This window comes from Hipposideros armiger, unplaced genomic scaffold (assembly GCF_001890085.2).
Source record: "Hipposideros armiger isolate ML-2016 unplaced genomic scaffold, ASM189008v1 scaffold_213, whole genome shotgun sequence".
Classification (NCBI taxonomy): domain Eukaryota; kingdom Metazoa; phylum Chordata; class Mammalia; order Chiroptera; family Hipposideridae; genus Hipposideros; species Hipposideros armiger.
The window spans coordinates 1,670,952-1,686,538 of record NW_017731563.1 but is presented as its reverse complement, the minus strand read 5'-3'; the positions used below and the strand labels follow the sequence as shown (position 1 = coordinate 1,686,538).

The 15,587-nt window shown below is 44.2% G+C and overlaps 2 protein-coding genes across 4 annotated transcripts in view; one reads left to right on the top strand and one right to left on the bottom strand.

Moving 5' to 3' along the window:
• The window catches only part of WNT5B (Wnt family member 5B), a 116,553-nt gene that overhangs the window by 76,285 nt on the left and 24,681 nt on the right, over nucleotides 1-15,587 (bottom strand). The gene's annotated exons all lie outside the window — the stretch shown is intronic.
• FBXL14 (F-box and leucine rich repeat protein 14) overlaps nucleotides 1-15,587 on the top strand; it is a 41,901-nt gene that overhangs the window by 22,744 nt on the left and 3,570 nt on the right. Inside the window, exons 2-3 of one of the 2 annotated variants that reach the window (XM_019654126.1) lie at nucleotides 13,010-13,151; nucleotides 14,931-15,111. In XM_019654126.1, coding sequence (XP_019509671.1) covers nucleotides 13,010-13,151; nucleotides 14,931-15,020 — 232 coding nt within the window. In that variant the 3' untranslated portion in view covers nucleotides 15,021-15,111. Of the gene's footprint in view, nucleotides 1-13,009; nucleotides 13,152-14,930; nucleotides 15,112-15,587 lie in introns of those variants that run through there. The other variant, XM_019654127.1, reaches the window with a different exon arrangement.

Here is a 15,587-nt window from a genome sequence, read left to right as displayed (position 1 = left end):
GTCCCCCTTCCCCCAATTCCCCAGCACTGTTCCCATCCCCCCAATTCACCAATTAAAAAAAAAAATCTTAAAAAAAAAAAAAAAAAAAAAAAAAAGAATCCTCATCCTGCTGCCCTAAAGGACCTGCTGGTTTGGACTCTAGTATAACGCATGAGCCTCCCTACATGCTGAACCTGGATGAGCTGGGCTACCGGTGTAGGGAGCCTTCCTAAAAACATGAGCGTACCATCCAGGGGTGTAGACAATTTGATGGGTAGACCTTATATTGAATCACAAAGGTTCAGAGGCAGTGATTTTTCTAGTTTAGTGGTTTTAAACCTTTTTTTTTTTTTTAAGGATTTTATTGGTGAATTGGGGAAGGGGAACAGCATTGGGGAATTGGAGAAGGGGAACAGACAAGATGCTGTCCTTTTGTTCTTCAGTCTAGTTGTGGAGGACATTGCTTCACTGGCCCATGTTGGTATTATGATCATTGCGCTCTTCCCGGCTGAGGCAAGAGCGCAATGATCATAATACCAACATGGGCCACTGGACAGCCGCTCACGGTGGCTCACAGCAATTCTCGCCGCCGGCCGCCGGCTGCTCACGGTAGCTCAAGGCAGCCCACTGCAGCCTACCCCGTCGCCGGCCACTCACAGCAGCCCAGCTCCAGGTCGAGCTGTTGTTCACCATCTTAGCTGTAGAGGGCACAGCGTCACTGGACCATGTGGGATCCGAACTGGTGGTCCTGCTGCTCAGAGCTCACGCTCCCAAGCCAACTCTTAACCAACTGAGTCACTCGTCCAACCCTAAACTTTTTTTTTTAAGAACTAGAACTCTGCTTTCCCACTAAAATTGTATGTTGAAGTAAAATAAATAAACATGTATGTAGCTAAAACTTGGAGAGCAGAATGGATCTCCACATTGGTCCCTACGTAAGAACCATCTCAAAATTTTGTGATAAAACCACTTCTCTAGCTCAGCCTCTCCACAGGTACACAGTTTCCTGAAGCTTAATCCTTTGCACTTTTTGCTATCACGCCCTGTCTTGAAGAATCTATTCTGAACCTATGAAGCTACATATAGCAATATTAAGCCACAAAAATGACTGACTCAATGCTTTCATTAAAGACTCCCTTCTGTTCATTTCCTGAAAATGAGAAGTTTTTAGTTCTTTGTACCACATTAACTCCAACTGGTAATTGTGAATTGCTTTTGGCAGAAGTAATATAGGTCAGATTCCATGAAACAGATATCATTACAATAATAAAAAAAATCCAAACCCAGCTTATGGTCTACAAACTCCAGTAAGATTTAATCAGCAACAGTTCAGTATTATACTACAGAAGAATGTGGACAGTGTTTTGGATTTTACCACACAAAGGTTTTGCCTGGATTGGATATATTGGCCTTGTGTTGGTAGATCTGATCATTCAGGCAGCAGGTGGCTTCCAAGTCCCTCAGCATATTACAAAATCCAACACTAGGACACCAGTCCGCAGACCCTCAAGGAGTTTATCCCCACATTTCATTCAGTTTCACCAGGTTGTCAGATACGGCATGCAATGTGCTACCCTGGCACATAGGAGAGAACAAGAACCATCAGCACAGCCCCCTGGGAGTGGGGCTCTGTGATCCCAGCTTGGTCGGTAACTCCTGGGTCATTTACAGGACTAGAGACCTTATTAAAGTAATTATGTTCAAAGCCTTTCCAAAGAAGGGAAGATAAGTGAGAATTGGAAAGAAATGCATGTACATATTTGCAAAATTCTGGGACATGGTGGAAGTAGGCATGGAAAGATGAGGTGGGCAATCAGACTTGGTGAAAACCTGTTGGGGGGGTAGGGGGGCCCTCTTACGCATTCCCACCTCACTGAGATTGGGGAGAGGGGAGGTGCTGCAGTCTCAGAAAGGATTGGTCTCCAAAGCAACAGCAATGAAAAGGAGGCCACAGGAACGAGGAAATCGTCTACATGGAGTATAAATTCAAGGCTAAGATCCAAGTAAAACATCAAACTGGAAAGAAAAGAAATAACAGAAACATTTCAGATGACAAAGCTGAAACTCTGTCTCTGAGCTGTGGCTACTTAGGTCTCCCTTTCATGCCTGACAGCTGGAATCAGAGCCCTGTCACTTCTAGACACCCAGTCCCTGACATGCGATGCCTCTGGTACAGATGGAACCGGCTCACCACACAAGTGATCTGGGCAGGGGACTAGGTGTGTAGGGCCAACGTTACCCCCTACTCAGGTTTCTCAGCCATTAGCTTGCATTTGAAACCTGGTATTAGAGCAGTTCATACTGGGACACTCTCTGAACTCTGCCTGCCCTAGTTCTGGCACTCTTGCCCTACAAAGGGAGGGGAATTTTAATAGCATTGAAAAAACAAGGAAAAGAGGATGAAATACTTGTAAAGCTTTTGATAGTATTGAGTCATACACATTTAAGCATGCACGTGGTAAGAGTACTGTATGTTCTGTAACATACACAATAAAACTTTCAGTAGAACAACCCTTTATATTACCTCATGGAGCAGCAAGGCTAAGTTAGAGTCGGATACCAAACTGAGGCTTCTAAACATCTGGGGCTCTTAAATGCCTTTGCACTATATATTGTTTTGGAGTGACATACAGCTTTCTGAATAGAACAGAGCATGGAGAGCATGTAAATTCTGCAGAATCTAAGAGAAACCTCTGGGGTTTAAAACTCAGTTAAGCCAATTATTTGCTGCATAACCTTGACCAAGTTATCTAACCTCTGGTCCTTAATTTCCTCATCTGTAAAATGGGAATATTAAAACCTACTTCATAGGGTTATAGTTGGAATAAATGAAATGAGATAATGTATGTAGAGCATCTACTATAGTGTCTGGTACACAGTGGATGCTTTATCGATTCAAAATGTTAAGTGAGCACCTTACTATGTGCCAGGCACTGTACCAGGTGCTGGAAATAAAAATTAGCAAAGACAGATTTGGTACCTGTCCTCTTGGAGCTCTCAGTATGGCCACTAGTCTAGTCACTAAACATTAATAACACTCATTGTGAATTGCTTGTCCTGAGTGAAGTACGCTGGTGGTCCTCCATAGGTTACAAAGATAAATGCGGTACAGACCCTGTTCTTCAACTGCTTAAGTGTGATTGAAAAGGCACTAATGATGTGACCTTGGCAAGTCATACAACAATGTTGGCGCTCCATTTTCCCGTAAGTAAAATAAGGAGGTTGGATTGGATTAGTGGGTCTCAGTCTTGGCCGTGTATCAGAATCTCCTGGAGGAGCTTTTATTTTAAAAGTTCAAACTCCAGGGCCGGCTGAGTGGCGTGTTGGTTAAGAGCTGGCTTGGGACACTGGCTCTGAGCAGCAAGGCCCCGGTTCAGATCCCACATAAGGGCCAGTGACACTGCCCTCTACAGCTAAAATGGTGAACAACAGCTCGACCTGGAACTGGGCTGCCGTGAGTCACTGACGATGGTGTAGGCTGCCGTGAAGCTGCAGTGGGCTGCCATAAGCTACCTTGAGTGGCTGGCAGCCAGCGTGAGCGGCTGGCAGCCGGTGTGAGCTGCCAAGAGCCACTGTGAGCGGCCGTCCAGAGGCTGGCGACCGATCTGCCTTACCCGGGAAGAGCGCAATGATAATACCACACGGGCCAGTGAAGCGACGTCCTCCACAACTAGACTGAAGAACAAAAAGGACAGCAACTTGTCTGTTCCCCTTCCCCGATTCCCCAGCGCTGTTCCCCTTCCCTAATTCCCCAATAAAATCTTCAAAAAAATAAAAACTTCAAACTCCAGGGCCCCACCCCTGAGCTGATGATCAGAACCTCTATGTGTGGGGTTCAGAGATCTGTAATGATTTTAAGATGTCCCCAAGTGGTCAAATGCAGATATCTTGGTCTTGGTCCATCTGTAAGATCCCTTTTAACAGGGCAGTTCCATGACAAACCACTGTAACACAAAGCTAAAGCTAAAAGTCCTACAGAAAAGGTATCAGTAAGGTGCCACGAGGTGTGATCAAATACAGTGAATGTTTAAATTTTAAAAAATATATTGCAATAAAAGATACATCACCATTAATCCCCCTCAAAATATTCCCCCTCACTTCGAACACACTTGTCCCATCATTTGTGCCACTTTTTGAAGCAGTCCTGGAAGTCCTCTTTTGTGAGTGTCTTTAGCTGTGCTGTCGTGGCTGCCTCATTGTTCTGAATCATTTTGACTTTGGGGAAGCGCCAGAAGTCGCACAATGCCAGGTCCGATGAATAAGGTGGATGAGTACACACTATAATATATTTTTAAAAAGATTTTATTGGGGAATTGGGGGAGGGGAACAGCATTGGGGAATCGGGCAAGGGGGACAGACAAGTTGCTTCAGTCTAGTTGTGGAGGACGTCGCTTCACTGGCCCATGTTGGTATCATCATTGCGCTCTTCCCGGGTGAGGTAGATCCGTCGCCAGCCACAGGACGGCCACTCACAACGGCTCTTGGCAGCTCATGCCGGCTGCTGGCTGCTCACGCTGGCTGCTGGCCACTCACGGTAGCTCACGGCAGCCCACAGCAGCAGGGGCTGCAGCCTACGCCGTCGCCGGTGACTCACAGCAGCCCAGCTCCAGGTCGAGCTGGTGTTCACCATCTTAGCTGTAGAGGACACAGCGTCACTGGCCCTCATGTGGGATCCGAACCAGGGCCCAGCTGCTCACAGCTGGCATCCCAAGCCAACTCCTAACCAACATGCCACTTGGCCAGCCCCATAATATTTTTATGTGACAGAAATTGCCATACCAGAACCAATGGGTGACACCGAGCATTGTCATGATGGAAGATGATTTACGGCATACTTTAAAACACATCTTCTCTCAACCATAGCTCACACCCAACTGACTGCATCAAACAAGTTGAAACTTGTCACACACTTACTAAGGTTCAACGCACCGCTTCCTGTATTGAAGATCCCTGCCTTTCCATTGGATGGCACTCGGCAGCAGATTTCACCATATTGTTTGATCACAATGGAAAGGCTATGCGTCATACATCGCTTCTGGTACAGCAATTTCTGTCAAATAAAAACATTATGGTGTGTCCTCATCTACCTCATTCACTGGACCTGGCATTGTGCAACTTCTGGCTCTTCCCCAAAGTCAAAATGATTCAGGACATCGAGGCAGCCACAACAGCGCAACTAAAGACACTCACAAAAGAGGACTTCCAGAACTGCTTCAGAAAGTGGCAAGAATGATGGGATAAATGTGTTCAAAGTGAGGGGGTGTATTTTGAGGGGGGTTAATGGCAATGTGTCTTTTACTGTAATACATTTTTTTAATTTAAACATTCACCTTATGTTTGATCACGCCTCATATGAAAGTTAGGGGAAAGCACACATCAGTTGGGGAAGTGGCATCATGGAAGTGGAACTTGAGCTGGGCCTTGGATGAGGGCTAGAATCTGAGTTTGAGGAGACTGAGAAAGGGGACAGTATGGAAAACAGAAGCCAAACATTTGGCTGAAGGACAAATGGGAATGATGGGACATGAAGCTGGCAAAGTAGATTGAGACTACCTTTATTATTTCATTATTTCCTTCCTTCCTTCCTTCCTTCCTTCTTTCCTTCCTCTCTCCCTCCCATCCATCCATAATGTAACCTTATTTGGGAACAGGGTCTTTATAGTGGAAATCAAGTTAAAATGAAGTCCTTAGGGTGGGCCCTAATCTAGTATGATGTCCTTATAAAATGGGGAAATTTGGACACAGAGGCAGACATGTACAGAGGGAAGACCATGTGCAGAGACACAGGAAGAAGCCATGAGAAGTGGAGGACTGGAGTGTGCATCTATAAGCCAAGGAACCGAAGATGGCCGGTATCCACCAGAAGCTCGTGGCTCGGCAGAGGCATGGAACATACGCGCCCTTCTCACAGGCCTCAGAAGAAACCAGTCCTGTTGATGCCTTGATTTCAGAGTGGTAGCCTCCAGAACTGTGAGACAATACATTTCTGTTGTTTTAAACCACCCATTTTGTAGTACTCTATTACTGTAGCCCTAGGAAATGAATACATAATGTAATGGCAAAGGGCGCAGAGGCAAAAGGACTGTTAGAGACTGCATATTAGAGGCCTGGCAACTGATGCTCTGAATTATCGGATAAACCAGCTAATTATGCACCTGGAATGGTGCTTGGCACATCTCATTTAGTATCATCCAGGATCAGTAACTATTTGCTGAGTAATTAGTGAGATGGGGATAAAAGGAGTAGTAAAGATGGATTCTTGGGGAAAAGGTGGGACGTGAGAGGAAATTGTAGGTTCAGTCTCAGACACATAAACTTCTCTACACAGACCATATCCAGAGGCAGCTGGAGAATAGAAATAGAACTTGGGAGAGAAGTCTGGGTCAAAAATTAAGTTTTTGGAACCATCTATATAGAGATAATAGATTAGATGCAGTTAGAAAAATTATATAGGAAAAAGAAAAAGAACTAAAGGCAGATTTAGTGTAAGTTAGGGTCTCAGAAAAGGACAGAGAAAGAGGAGAGGAAATAGACAAGTTTGGTGGCACAGGAGACAGGAGACATTTCCAGGAGGCGGCCCGAGCTACAAGCAAAAGGGAAAGGGAGACACGAGGTTTGACATGTTTTGAGTTATTTTCTTTCCATATAACAACAGGTGTTTCTTTTTTACCAAAAATCCATGACAAGTCTTGAATGGTTTTAAATGGAGCAGCTTTTCAATTTCTTAAAATTCAAATTTCTGGGGAAAGAAAGTGTTAGTGTTAATAATAGCAACCTTAACCTGAGAAGCACAAAGAGTGTTGGATCAAGCAAATAGTCTAGTAGCAAACATTACCTCTTGAATGTCACACACAGATAAAAAGGATCAGAGAAATAAAGATTTGCAGCTCAGTTTTACCCAGAAAATCATGTTCAGGGGAAGAGCAGGGTTCCGATTCCTGCGCAAATATTCAAAAGACAGCACCAGCCAGCTCACCCATTTATTCGGTCACTCAGCACCTTACTGACCAGCTGGCACTGCACCAACGCACAAAGGTAAATCAAATGATCAGTAAGTTACGGTCCGGTGGGGAAGACAGACACATTACCAGGTAGTTTAAAAATAGGTTAAAGACCTTCACTAGAAAAACTAAAAAACAATAAATGTTCCACTGATGGGTGACTGGATAAGCAAATGTGATATGTACACATAATGACACATGGAGGAACCACGAGGACGTTACACTAAGTGAGATAAGCCAGACACAAAAGGACAAAAATACTGTATGATTCCACTTACATGAGGTACCTGAGTAGTCAAATTCAGAGAGACAGAAGTAGATGGTGGGTGCCAGGGGCTGGGGAGGGGGGAGTCAGTGTTGAACGGGACAGGGGTTCAGTTTGGGAAGATGAGAAAGTTCTGGCAATGGATGGTGGTGCTGGTTCCACAATGGTGTGAATGTACTTAAAAGTCACAGAACTGCACACTGAAAAATGGTCACAATGGTAAATTTTATGTTATGTACATTTTATTGGGTTGTCGGGAAAGTCATGACGTATTTTTCTATGTCTTTCAATGCAAAAATGCATCATGACTTTCCCAACGACCCAGTATCATAACAAAAAAAACACAATAAATGCTTGTGAACCTATCAGGTAATTGAATAAACTGACGATCTTCTTCCATGATCCCTATCAGAACGTAAAGCTCCCTCAGCTCAGTGAATGGCTAAACTCTTGTGCCACCAGATGCTATGCTGACAGAGAAGCATTCCATTTTCCACTGTCCAATTTGATAGCTAGCAGCACCCCATGGATCTAAAGACACAAGGAGGCCTTCTTGACTGTGACCTTGTGTGTGTAACAGGTTCTTACCCGGAACAATTAGGGATCAAATGAAGCTGACACAGCATTCCAGGGGTTCAGGAATTACTGCCTGTCATTAGGGAGAAATAAGGCTCTCCTAACTGTCTCTCTCTCCCACTACCGCAAAAGGGAAACTCCTACCAGAGCCCTCTCAGAAAGAGGCCGAACTCAGATTGCAACCAAGGAATCTGTCATTTAATTTAAATGGCATGTTACCACTGACATTAACTATTAATATTGGTCTTAATAGCTGGCATTCTAGATTTTCCTTTAATACACAGAAAAGGTATGAAGTTAAGTAACTGACTGTCAAATAGTAAGTCAATGTCAAATTCAAGTAGAGAGACCAGGTATCAGCTGCTATTGCAACACACACTACACATTTAAAGTTTTTACTACAATTAATTCGTATTTGCATCTTGAAATGTAACTTTTGGGTTTCACTTTGTTACATGTTGACTTTCACAAATGTTAGAAAATAAGACCAAGAAATGGGAAGAAATCTCACTTAAAACCGTATTACCTAGAGAGAATCACTATTAGCACTTTGGCATACCATTTTTAGCTGGAACAGGTCTTATATTCGTTTTTCAAAGTTCAACCCCTTGTATAGGTTTTTACTATCCTTCCTAGGTACAAACAGCACCGTGTGATCTACAAGGAGCATCTCACAGCCTGTCAGGACGGAAGTCGGAATCAGAATTCCATTCTCCGCAGCCTTCGCAGCCTCTCTGCCACTCCAGTAACTATCCGGACGATTAGAATCATCGCCTACCACAGCCAGAGTCCGTGGCTAAAAATACAGCCTCCTCTGAGATGGTTTCCGTTATTTAAATGTTTGAGAGCCAGCCAGAGCCTCGCCTGGGCACTGAGCGAACATCTGGGTGAGGGATTGGCCAGAGAACCACCCGGCACCTGGAGACCATATGGGCACCGAGCCTCCCCCAGCCAGCAAGGCCTCCCTCCTCTCCCTCCCTCCCTTTCTCCCTCCCTCCCTTTCCCCCTCCCCTTCAAAGTCTTCCACCCCTTCTTCTGCCAGATCACAGCTTTTCTTCACTCCTCTGCCTTCCTCACTTCCCACTCTGCCCAGGATGATAATTTCTTCTGCCTTCTTTGTTCCTTTTCCCCGTCATGTCTCTACTGTCTTCCTTTTCCATTCTACCTGCACCTGGAAGACTTTTTCCCTCCCCTGCTTGTCAGTCCGGTGGTTTCCTCTGAGTGCTTCTCTAGGAAAGGCTTCCATGGCCTTCCCACACCGGAGGCTTTCCCACAGCTTCCTCTGACCAATTCGTTTCACCAGAGAAGGATTTAACCTAATTCGCCAAGACCAGCTCTGGGTCAAGCAGTGTGTGCTGCGGATGCAGTAATGATGGGAAGGGGAGAGTCTCTCCCCTCAAGGGTCTGTGTCGGGGAGGGGACAAACCAAAACCAAATACTAGGTTAAAGGAACGTACTAGATTTTATGTTAGAATTTTAGTGTACAAGTGTCTTGTTAAAGGAACGTACTAGGTTTTATGTTAGAATTTTAGTGTACTAGGTTTTATGTTAGAACGTACTAGGTTTTATGTTAGAATTTTAGTGTACAAGTGTCTTTGAGAGCTTTGAGAAGAGAGCAACCTTACCCAGGGAGGTCAGGGAGGCGGAAAGAGAGGGCAGTAATGTGGTTGGCCCACAGGCTCCTAAGGTGCAAAGGGACACTGCAAACAGTAGACGAGCATATGCCAAGGCCCAGGGGCAGGGTGCTTTGGGCAGGAAGGGCTTGGAGCTTCACACTCAGGGGCGAGGGCTACATACACAGTGCTGCTGGTGTACCCCTCACAAAGGGGCTTACACTGACCATGGGCTCACCAGAGTTTTAGCTACTTCTCATTTTCAGTTGGGAAGGTTCAAAACAGCTTTCCCTCAGCGTCAGTTCACAGCAGAGCTAAAACTATTGCTGAATGCACTGTCAAAGGGTCATAACATCACACAAAGTGGCACTGTCACAACAGGCCGTTAAAGCCAGGGTGCAGCCGTCAGAGTTCATTTAAGATGAATAACTTGTGATGTGGATTCTCAGCACTTGAGAGTGCTCATCTACGAAGAGGGTTCCATAGTCAATAAGTATGGGAAACACTTCCTCTCCTGAGGGATTTACATTGCATATGAAACATATTAAAGTTCTGTGGGTTGTTGTTGTTGTTGTTTTAAAGTGTTTAATTTGGTTGAAACCAGCATTTCTCAAACTTATTTGATCACACAATTCTTTTTTTCACCAAATACCTATTAACCTCTAGGGAGGAACACATGTTGAAAAGTGCAGGATTAGATGATTTCCAGCCTACCTTTCAGCCATTAAAATTAATTGCTCTACGGATTGAAAATAAGTCATTGGGCTGGAACTGGAGTAATCAAAATATAATTGTGTTTTATACATACTAACATTTATTCTAAGAAGATAATGAAACTGAAATGGGACATGACCTTCCGAAAGGGTGTGATGATAATGATAAGAGGTCAAGCTGGAGGCCCAGAGGACCAGAAGTGAGAAGAGAAATAATACAGACAGCAGGAAGAAGTCCTCAGAGGAAAACAAAGGCCTTGAAAGATAAAGCCAGGAAAACCTCATCAGAAGAAAGTAAGTTAGGAAAGTATGAGCCAGTTTCACAGAAACTCTCTAGGCACCAAGAAAGGCTGAGATAGGGATCAGGAGGCCATGATGAGATTTGCCTCTACCTCAGAGTAAAAGAAACCTGTGTCCTCAGGGACCATGGGACTGGGGGAAGAAAGCCAGGCAGAGGACAAAGGAAAAGTAAGGAGAGTCCAATAAGAAAGCATAGACAACAGCAGGAAGAAGGGGAGGAAAAATCAGATAACCTTGGGGTTGGGATGAAAAGGAAGGAAACAGAAAGGGCTACTGAATACCTTACACTGCAACAGGCTGAATGAACAGCAAGGAGCTGGTTATCTGTGATCTGCCCACTCAATGTGAATAGTTACAGGGGAGACCCTTTCCCTCTGCTCTCCATCCTCTCCCCTCCCGAGGCCTCTGGGACCCTGCTCACGAATCACACTCCTCTCTCAAGCATCTTATGCCCCTTTCCACCCACCTTCAAGTTTTCCTTAACTCTGCTACCCTCCTCAAATTACTGATCAATTTCTATCCTTCACTGCCAAACTTTTTTTTTGGGTGGGTGGGTGGGAGGGGAACAGTGTTGGGGAATTGGGGAAGGTGAACAGCCAAGTTGTTGTCCTTCAGTTTTAGTTGAAGAGGGCACAGCTAGCTCAGCTCCAAGTCCAGTCGCCATCCAGCTGCTGGTCAGCAGCTCGGGGCCGCTCAGCTCAAGGTGCCATGTTCAATCTTAGTTGTGGGTGGGCATAGCCCACTATCCCATGCAGGAGTCAAACCAGCAACCTTGTTGTTAGGAGCATGTGCTCTCACCAGCTGAGCCATCCTGCCACCTGTTGGCAGCTCAGCGGGAGCCCAGCTCAGGTGCAGCTCACTGGCCCATGTGGGAATCGAACCGGCGACCCTGTTGCTCAGAGCTCGCACTCTTAACCAACTGAGCCAGCCCCTCCAAACTTCTTGAAAAATGTTCCAATGCCATCTTTACAACCTCCTGGCTCGACTAGCCACCTCCAATTTAATATGTCCAAGGATGCATCCATCCACTCCCCCTTCGATGCAGCTCCTAACTTCGTTACTCACATGAGTGCCACAAACATGCTCCAGTCAGCCAGACTTAAAGCAGCAGCCACCTGCCCACACCTACGTAGATGACAAGTCTTATGAAATCCACCTCTGTGCTATCTCTTACATCTGGGCCACTCTTTGGGGTCTCACTGTGCCACCCTGACCCCTATTATCGTGGCCTTCCAAACGTTTTTCGTACTTTCATCCTGGGAGGGCAAATCCTGACACGCAAGCCCCTGCTCCCTCTTACCTTACCCGACATCAATTAAAAGACACGATAATGGATCACAGCACTCTTTCCTGCTAAACTCTTAGTCTCAAAATCCTTCTTAACAAAGTATACAATCCTAGGAAGCACCATCAGTCCACTGAAGTTGACACTCAAGCATACATTTTATAACAGTTCAACAATTCTGAAATCTGAATGCAAATTCCAATGCTGCAATGATGCAGTCCAGACATAATGCCTCTGAATGACAGAATTTGGTCACAGTTGTTCATTCTGTTGTCACCTCAGTTGAATAATGTACATTGTTGGTACCACATACACCAAGTTTAACTGCCATTTAAAATGACTTCAAGAAGATGACACCATGACTCAGCATTGAAACACAAAGTTATTGGTACACAGAAAGGCAGGGAAATAGGGCAGAATATAAATTTTATATTAGTAAATAAAATGTCATCAGAGGAATGACCAAAATTCCATCTTTCATTGCAAAGCGATTACCAAAAGCATGGGACATAAAAAAGGAAAATACTCAAAAGGAAATGAAGTTGGGTTACTTCTTGTGAAGATACACTTGTCACAGGCCAAACAACTGCAACTGGAGGCAAGAGAAATGGACAAATCCCTCAGAACAGATGCAAGAAATGACAAAGCAAGAAAGGTTTTATAACATAAATTTATATGTTTCATGGGACTATCTTAAAGGCATAAGTAATTGGCGGTGTTTTTCTTTCTTTGACATATAGAAAATAAAAGTATAGCATAAAACCAAAGGCATTTTAGAATCAAAGAACTCTTGGTTCATGTCAAGCTTATTAGCATCTCAGTAATTTTTTCATGGCGTTCCTAACAAACAAACAAAACCTAATAGCTCCATTTAGCAAGTAGTTAAGTCCAAACTACTTAATAAATATTTATGTCCCAACAACTTAGTAGCCATTTGAAAAGATGATACAAACAAATCGAAAAGAAAAATATTTTAATTTCATCTTTAAATAACCTCACAATAACCCTCCAAGATGAACTCTCATAACCCTCTTTAGAGACGAGGAAGTTGAAGTTCAATGACTTTCCCAAGGTCTCAGAACTAATAAGTGTTAGTGTAAAGCTATTTGTATAGCTTTTCTTTTATTCTAGGAACATAAACTCCCTACAGGCAAGAACTATGTCTTAGCATGTTTGTATTCAGCAGAATCTAACAGAGCATCTTGCCACAAAATAAAACAGTGAATCAATAGTTCTTGAATTGAATAATTTCTACCTAAGAACCCCTCTCATTACAGCATCTTTGATGTGCTTGCCACACTGAAGAGGATGGTAAGAAAAAGGTACCAAAGAAAATGGAAAGAAGAAAGGATGGTTGATGGTTATAGCCTGGACAGAGGTGGCCAAGAGGTACCCAAGCGGCGACCCCTCCTGGCAAAAGTAAGTACGCCTAGGAAAGTCTAACATAAGACGCTCCAAGACTGCTGTTCAGCCGTTGCAAATTCTGATCTGAGTGTCCCGCTGGGCTCTGGAGTGCCAAAGTGAACTCTGCTGAAAGGACACACATCCTCAGCACCACCCATGAGCGCCTTCACTGTAATCAAGGCAGTGTGAACACCAAAGGGTTAATCACATGCATGCAGAAACCAAGTACACCAACAGGCAAAGGGTGGGGAGCCAAAGGCAGGTGTGAGGCGTGGGACAGCCAGCAGCTCGCTGTCACTGCTTCTGAGCCCATGTCTGAAATGTGGCTCTCTGCGGTGGCAGTTCAGGGCCTCCTCACAGGTGACTGGTGAATTCACTTTGGTCTGTGGAAACACCAGCTTCCATCACCACTATAAGACACACGCACCTTTACAGAAGGGGCTCTCACAGAGCAGAGCACTAAGTGGTTCCAGCTGTATTTCAGGACCCACGATGTGACTTCTGCTATAACAGCCAAGCACAGTAAAATCCCAATCTCACACATAGCTTATGGCCTGGGTGTGAGCTACATTCCCAGTTATCTATCCTAAAGAGGGTTTTTATTTCTCCTTTGGAGAAAGATCACCTCTGAAGAAAGTGTAGAGTATGTTGGAAGGAAACGGCTCTCCACAGGAATTCATTTCATTCACTTCACCTCATGTACCCTCCTATATCCTGAACCTGAGGTATGTATGTATGTTTAATATGAGGTCTTGGACAGAGAATGTGTCCCCAGGGAAATAGCCAAGAAGAAACTCCATAAGGATTAGATGGATCTACCATGCTGAATGCTGACAAGCCCCTGTAGTTCTGAAATGTCAGCAAGTTAAGGACACAGGATTCACAGACCTCCTGAGACCACAGAGATCATCTGATGGAAGTTACATGTGAGAAGAAAGCTTAGTAAACAGGACTGCACAGAGAAAATCAGGGCCACCTACATCCTCAGTGTGGAGACCTTGCAAAAGCCCCAAGTGCAACGTTCCCGCATTCCTTCTCCCAGGCCGCCTGGTTCTCTTACTCCACATTCCGATGCGGGCAATCGGCTACAGGGTGGCAGAACCCCCACCCTAACAGTACCCCCTACAATCTTACACATTTGTGGAAACAAGTGCAGTTTCAAGGTACTCTCACATATATTATTGCTTCATTTGGTCCTCCCATCACCTCAGTGATGTGGCAGGGCACACGTTAACTCCTGGAGAAACCCACGAAGGTAAGCACTGGCCTGAAGTCAGACAGCGAGTTCTCAACTCCAGATCGCTCCAAGTCAGGACTCGTCTGCCTCATCTTTAATCCAACACCTCAAAGCATTCTTCCCACCATACAGATGGGCAAATGGCAGAAGGAAGTGATTTGCCTGAGGTCACACACACATGCAAAGCATTATCATATTATCACCTGCTAATGTAAAATGATTCCTGTAAACTACAAGGTAGCTGGTTGATGGAAAGAACAGCCTGGCATGGGAGACTTGACTCACCACCAAGGCCGGACATGCCATTGAAACACAACTCCTAGAAATACATTTCAGAATATTCAACAAGATGATAATATTCAGTTAGAATTTCGTGTTATCTCTAATTAGCTCCAATAATCTTCAGAGGCATCATGACATACAAAACTAAATTAATTTCAATTCACATTTATTTAAAAGACATATACCATATAGCATTTGGGGATAAGGGAGAGAAGAGTTGTCACAACACATAATGATACAAGTTTCCATTCCAAAAAGTTTACTTTTATTTTCAGAGGACTTTCATGCACCCCCAAGCTTCTAAAATTGTGCAACGGCACTATGGGTGTAAAGCTCGAGTTACCATGGAATTTGAACATTCCTAAGATCCCTGTCCACTAGGTGCCTCATTCAGCGAAGGCTCTCATTCAACAAGCCAACTCTCAGATGGGGCTTTGATACACAAGCTATCTGTCCCAAAGGAAAGACCCTGGGCTTCTGAGCTCCTGGAGCCCTAATGATACCAATTAGTGACAATTACAGGATTTCTTACTTATTACACAAGAAAATAACATTAAATACTCCAAATATATGAAGATTTATAGTTTGTTAATTTATCATGGTTTGACTGGACTTTCTAAAGAGGTTCAGGTTACTTCCTCTATCAATAACTAATGCAGGATGCCTCAGAGATCTGTATTAGCTACTTAACATGGTTCAAACTTTCACCCAAATAATGTACAAACAATGCACCCAAAAAGGTAAGTAAACCCACAAAACAGGAGAAAGTATTTGCAAATCATATATCTGATAATCTACAATGTATTAACAACTCTTGCAACTCAATTAAAAGACAAACAATCCAATTTTTTTTCTTAAAATATTTTATTGGGGAATTGGGGGAGAGGAACAGCATTAGGGAATCGGGGAAGGGGAACAGACAAGTTGCTGTC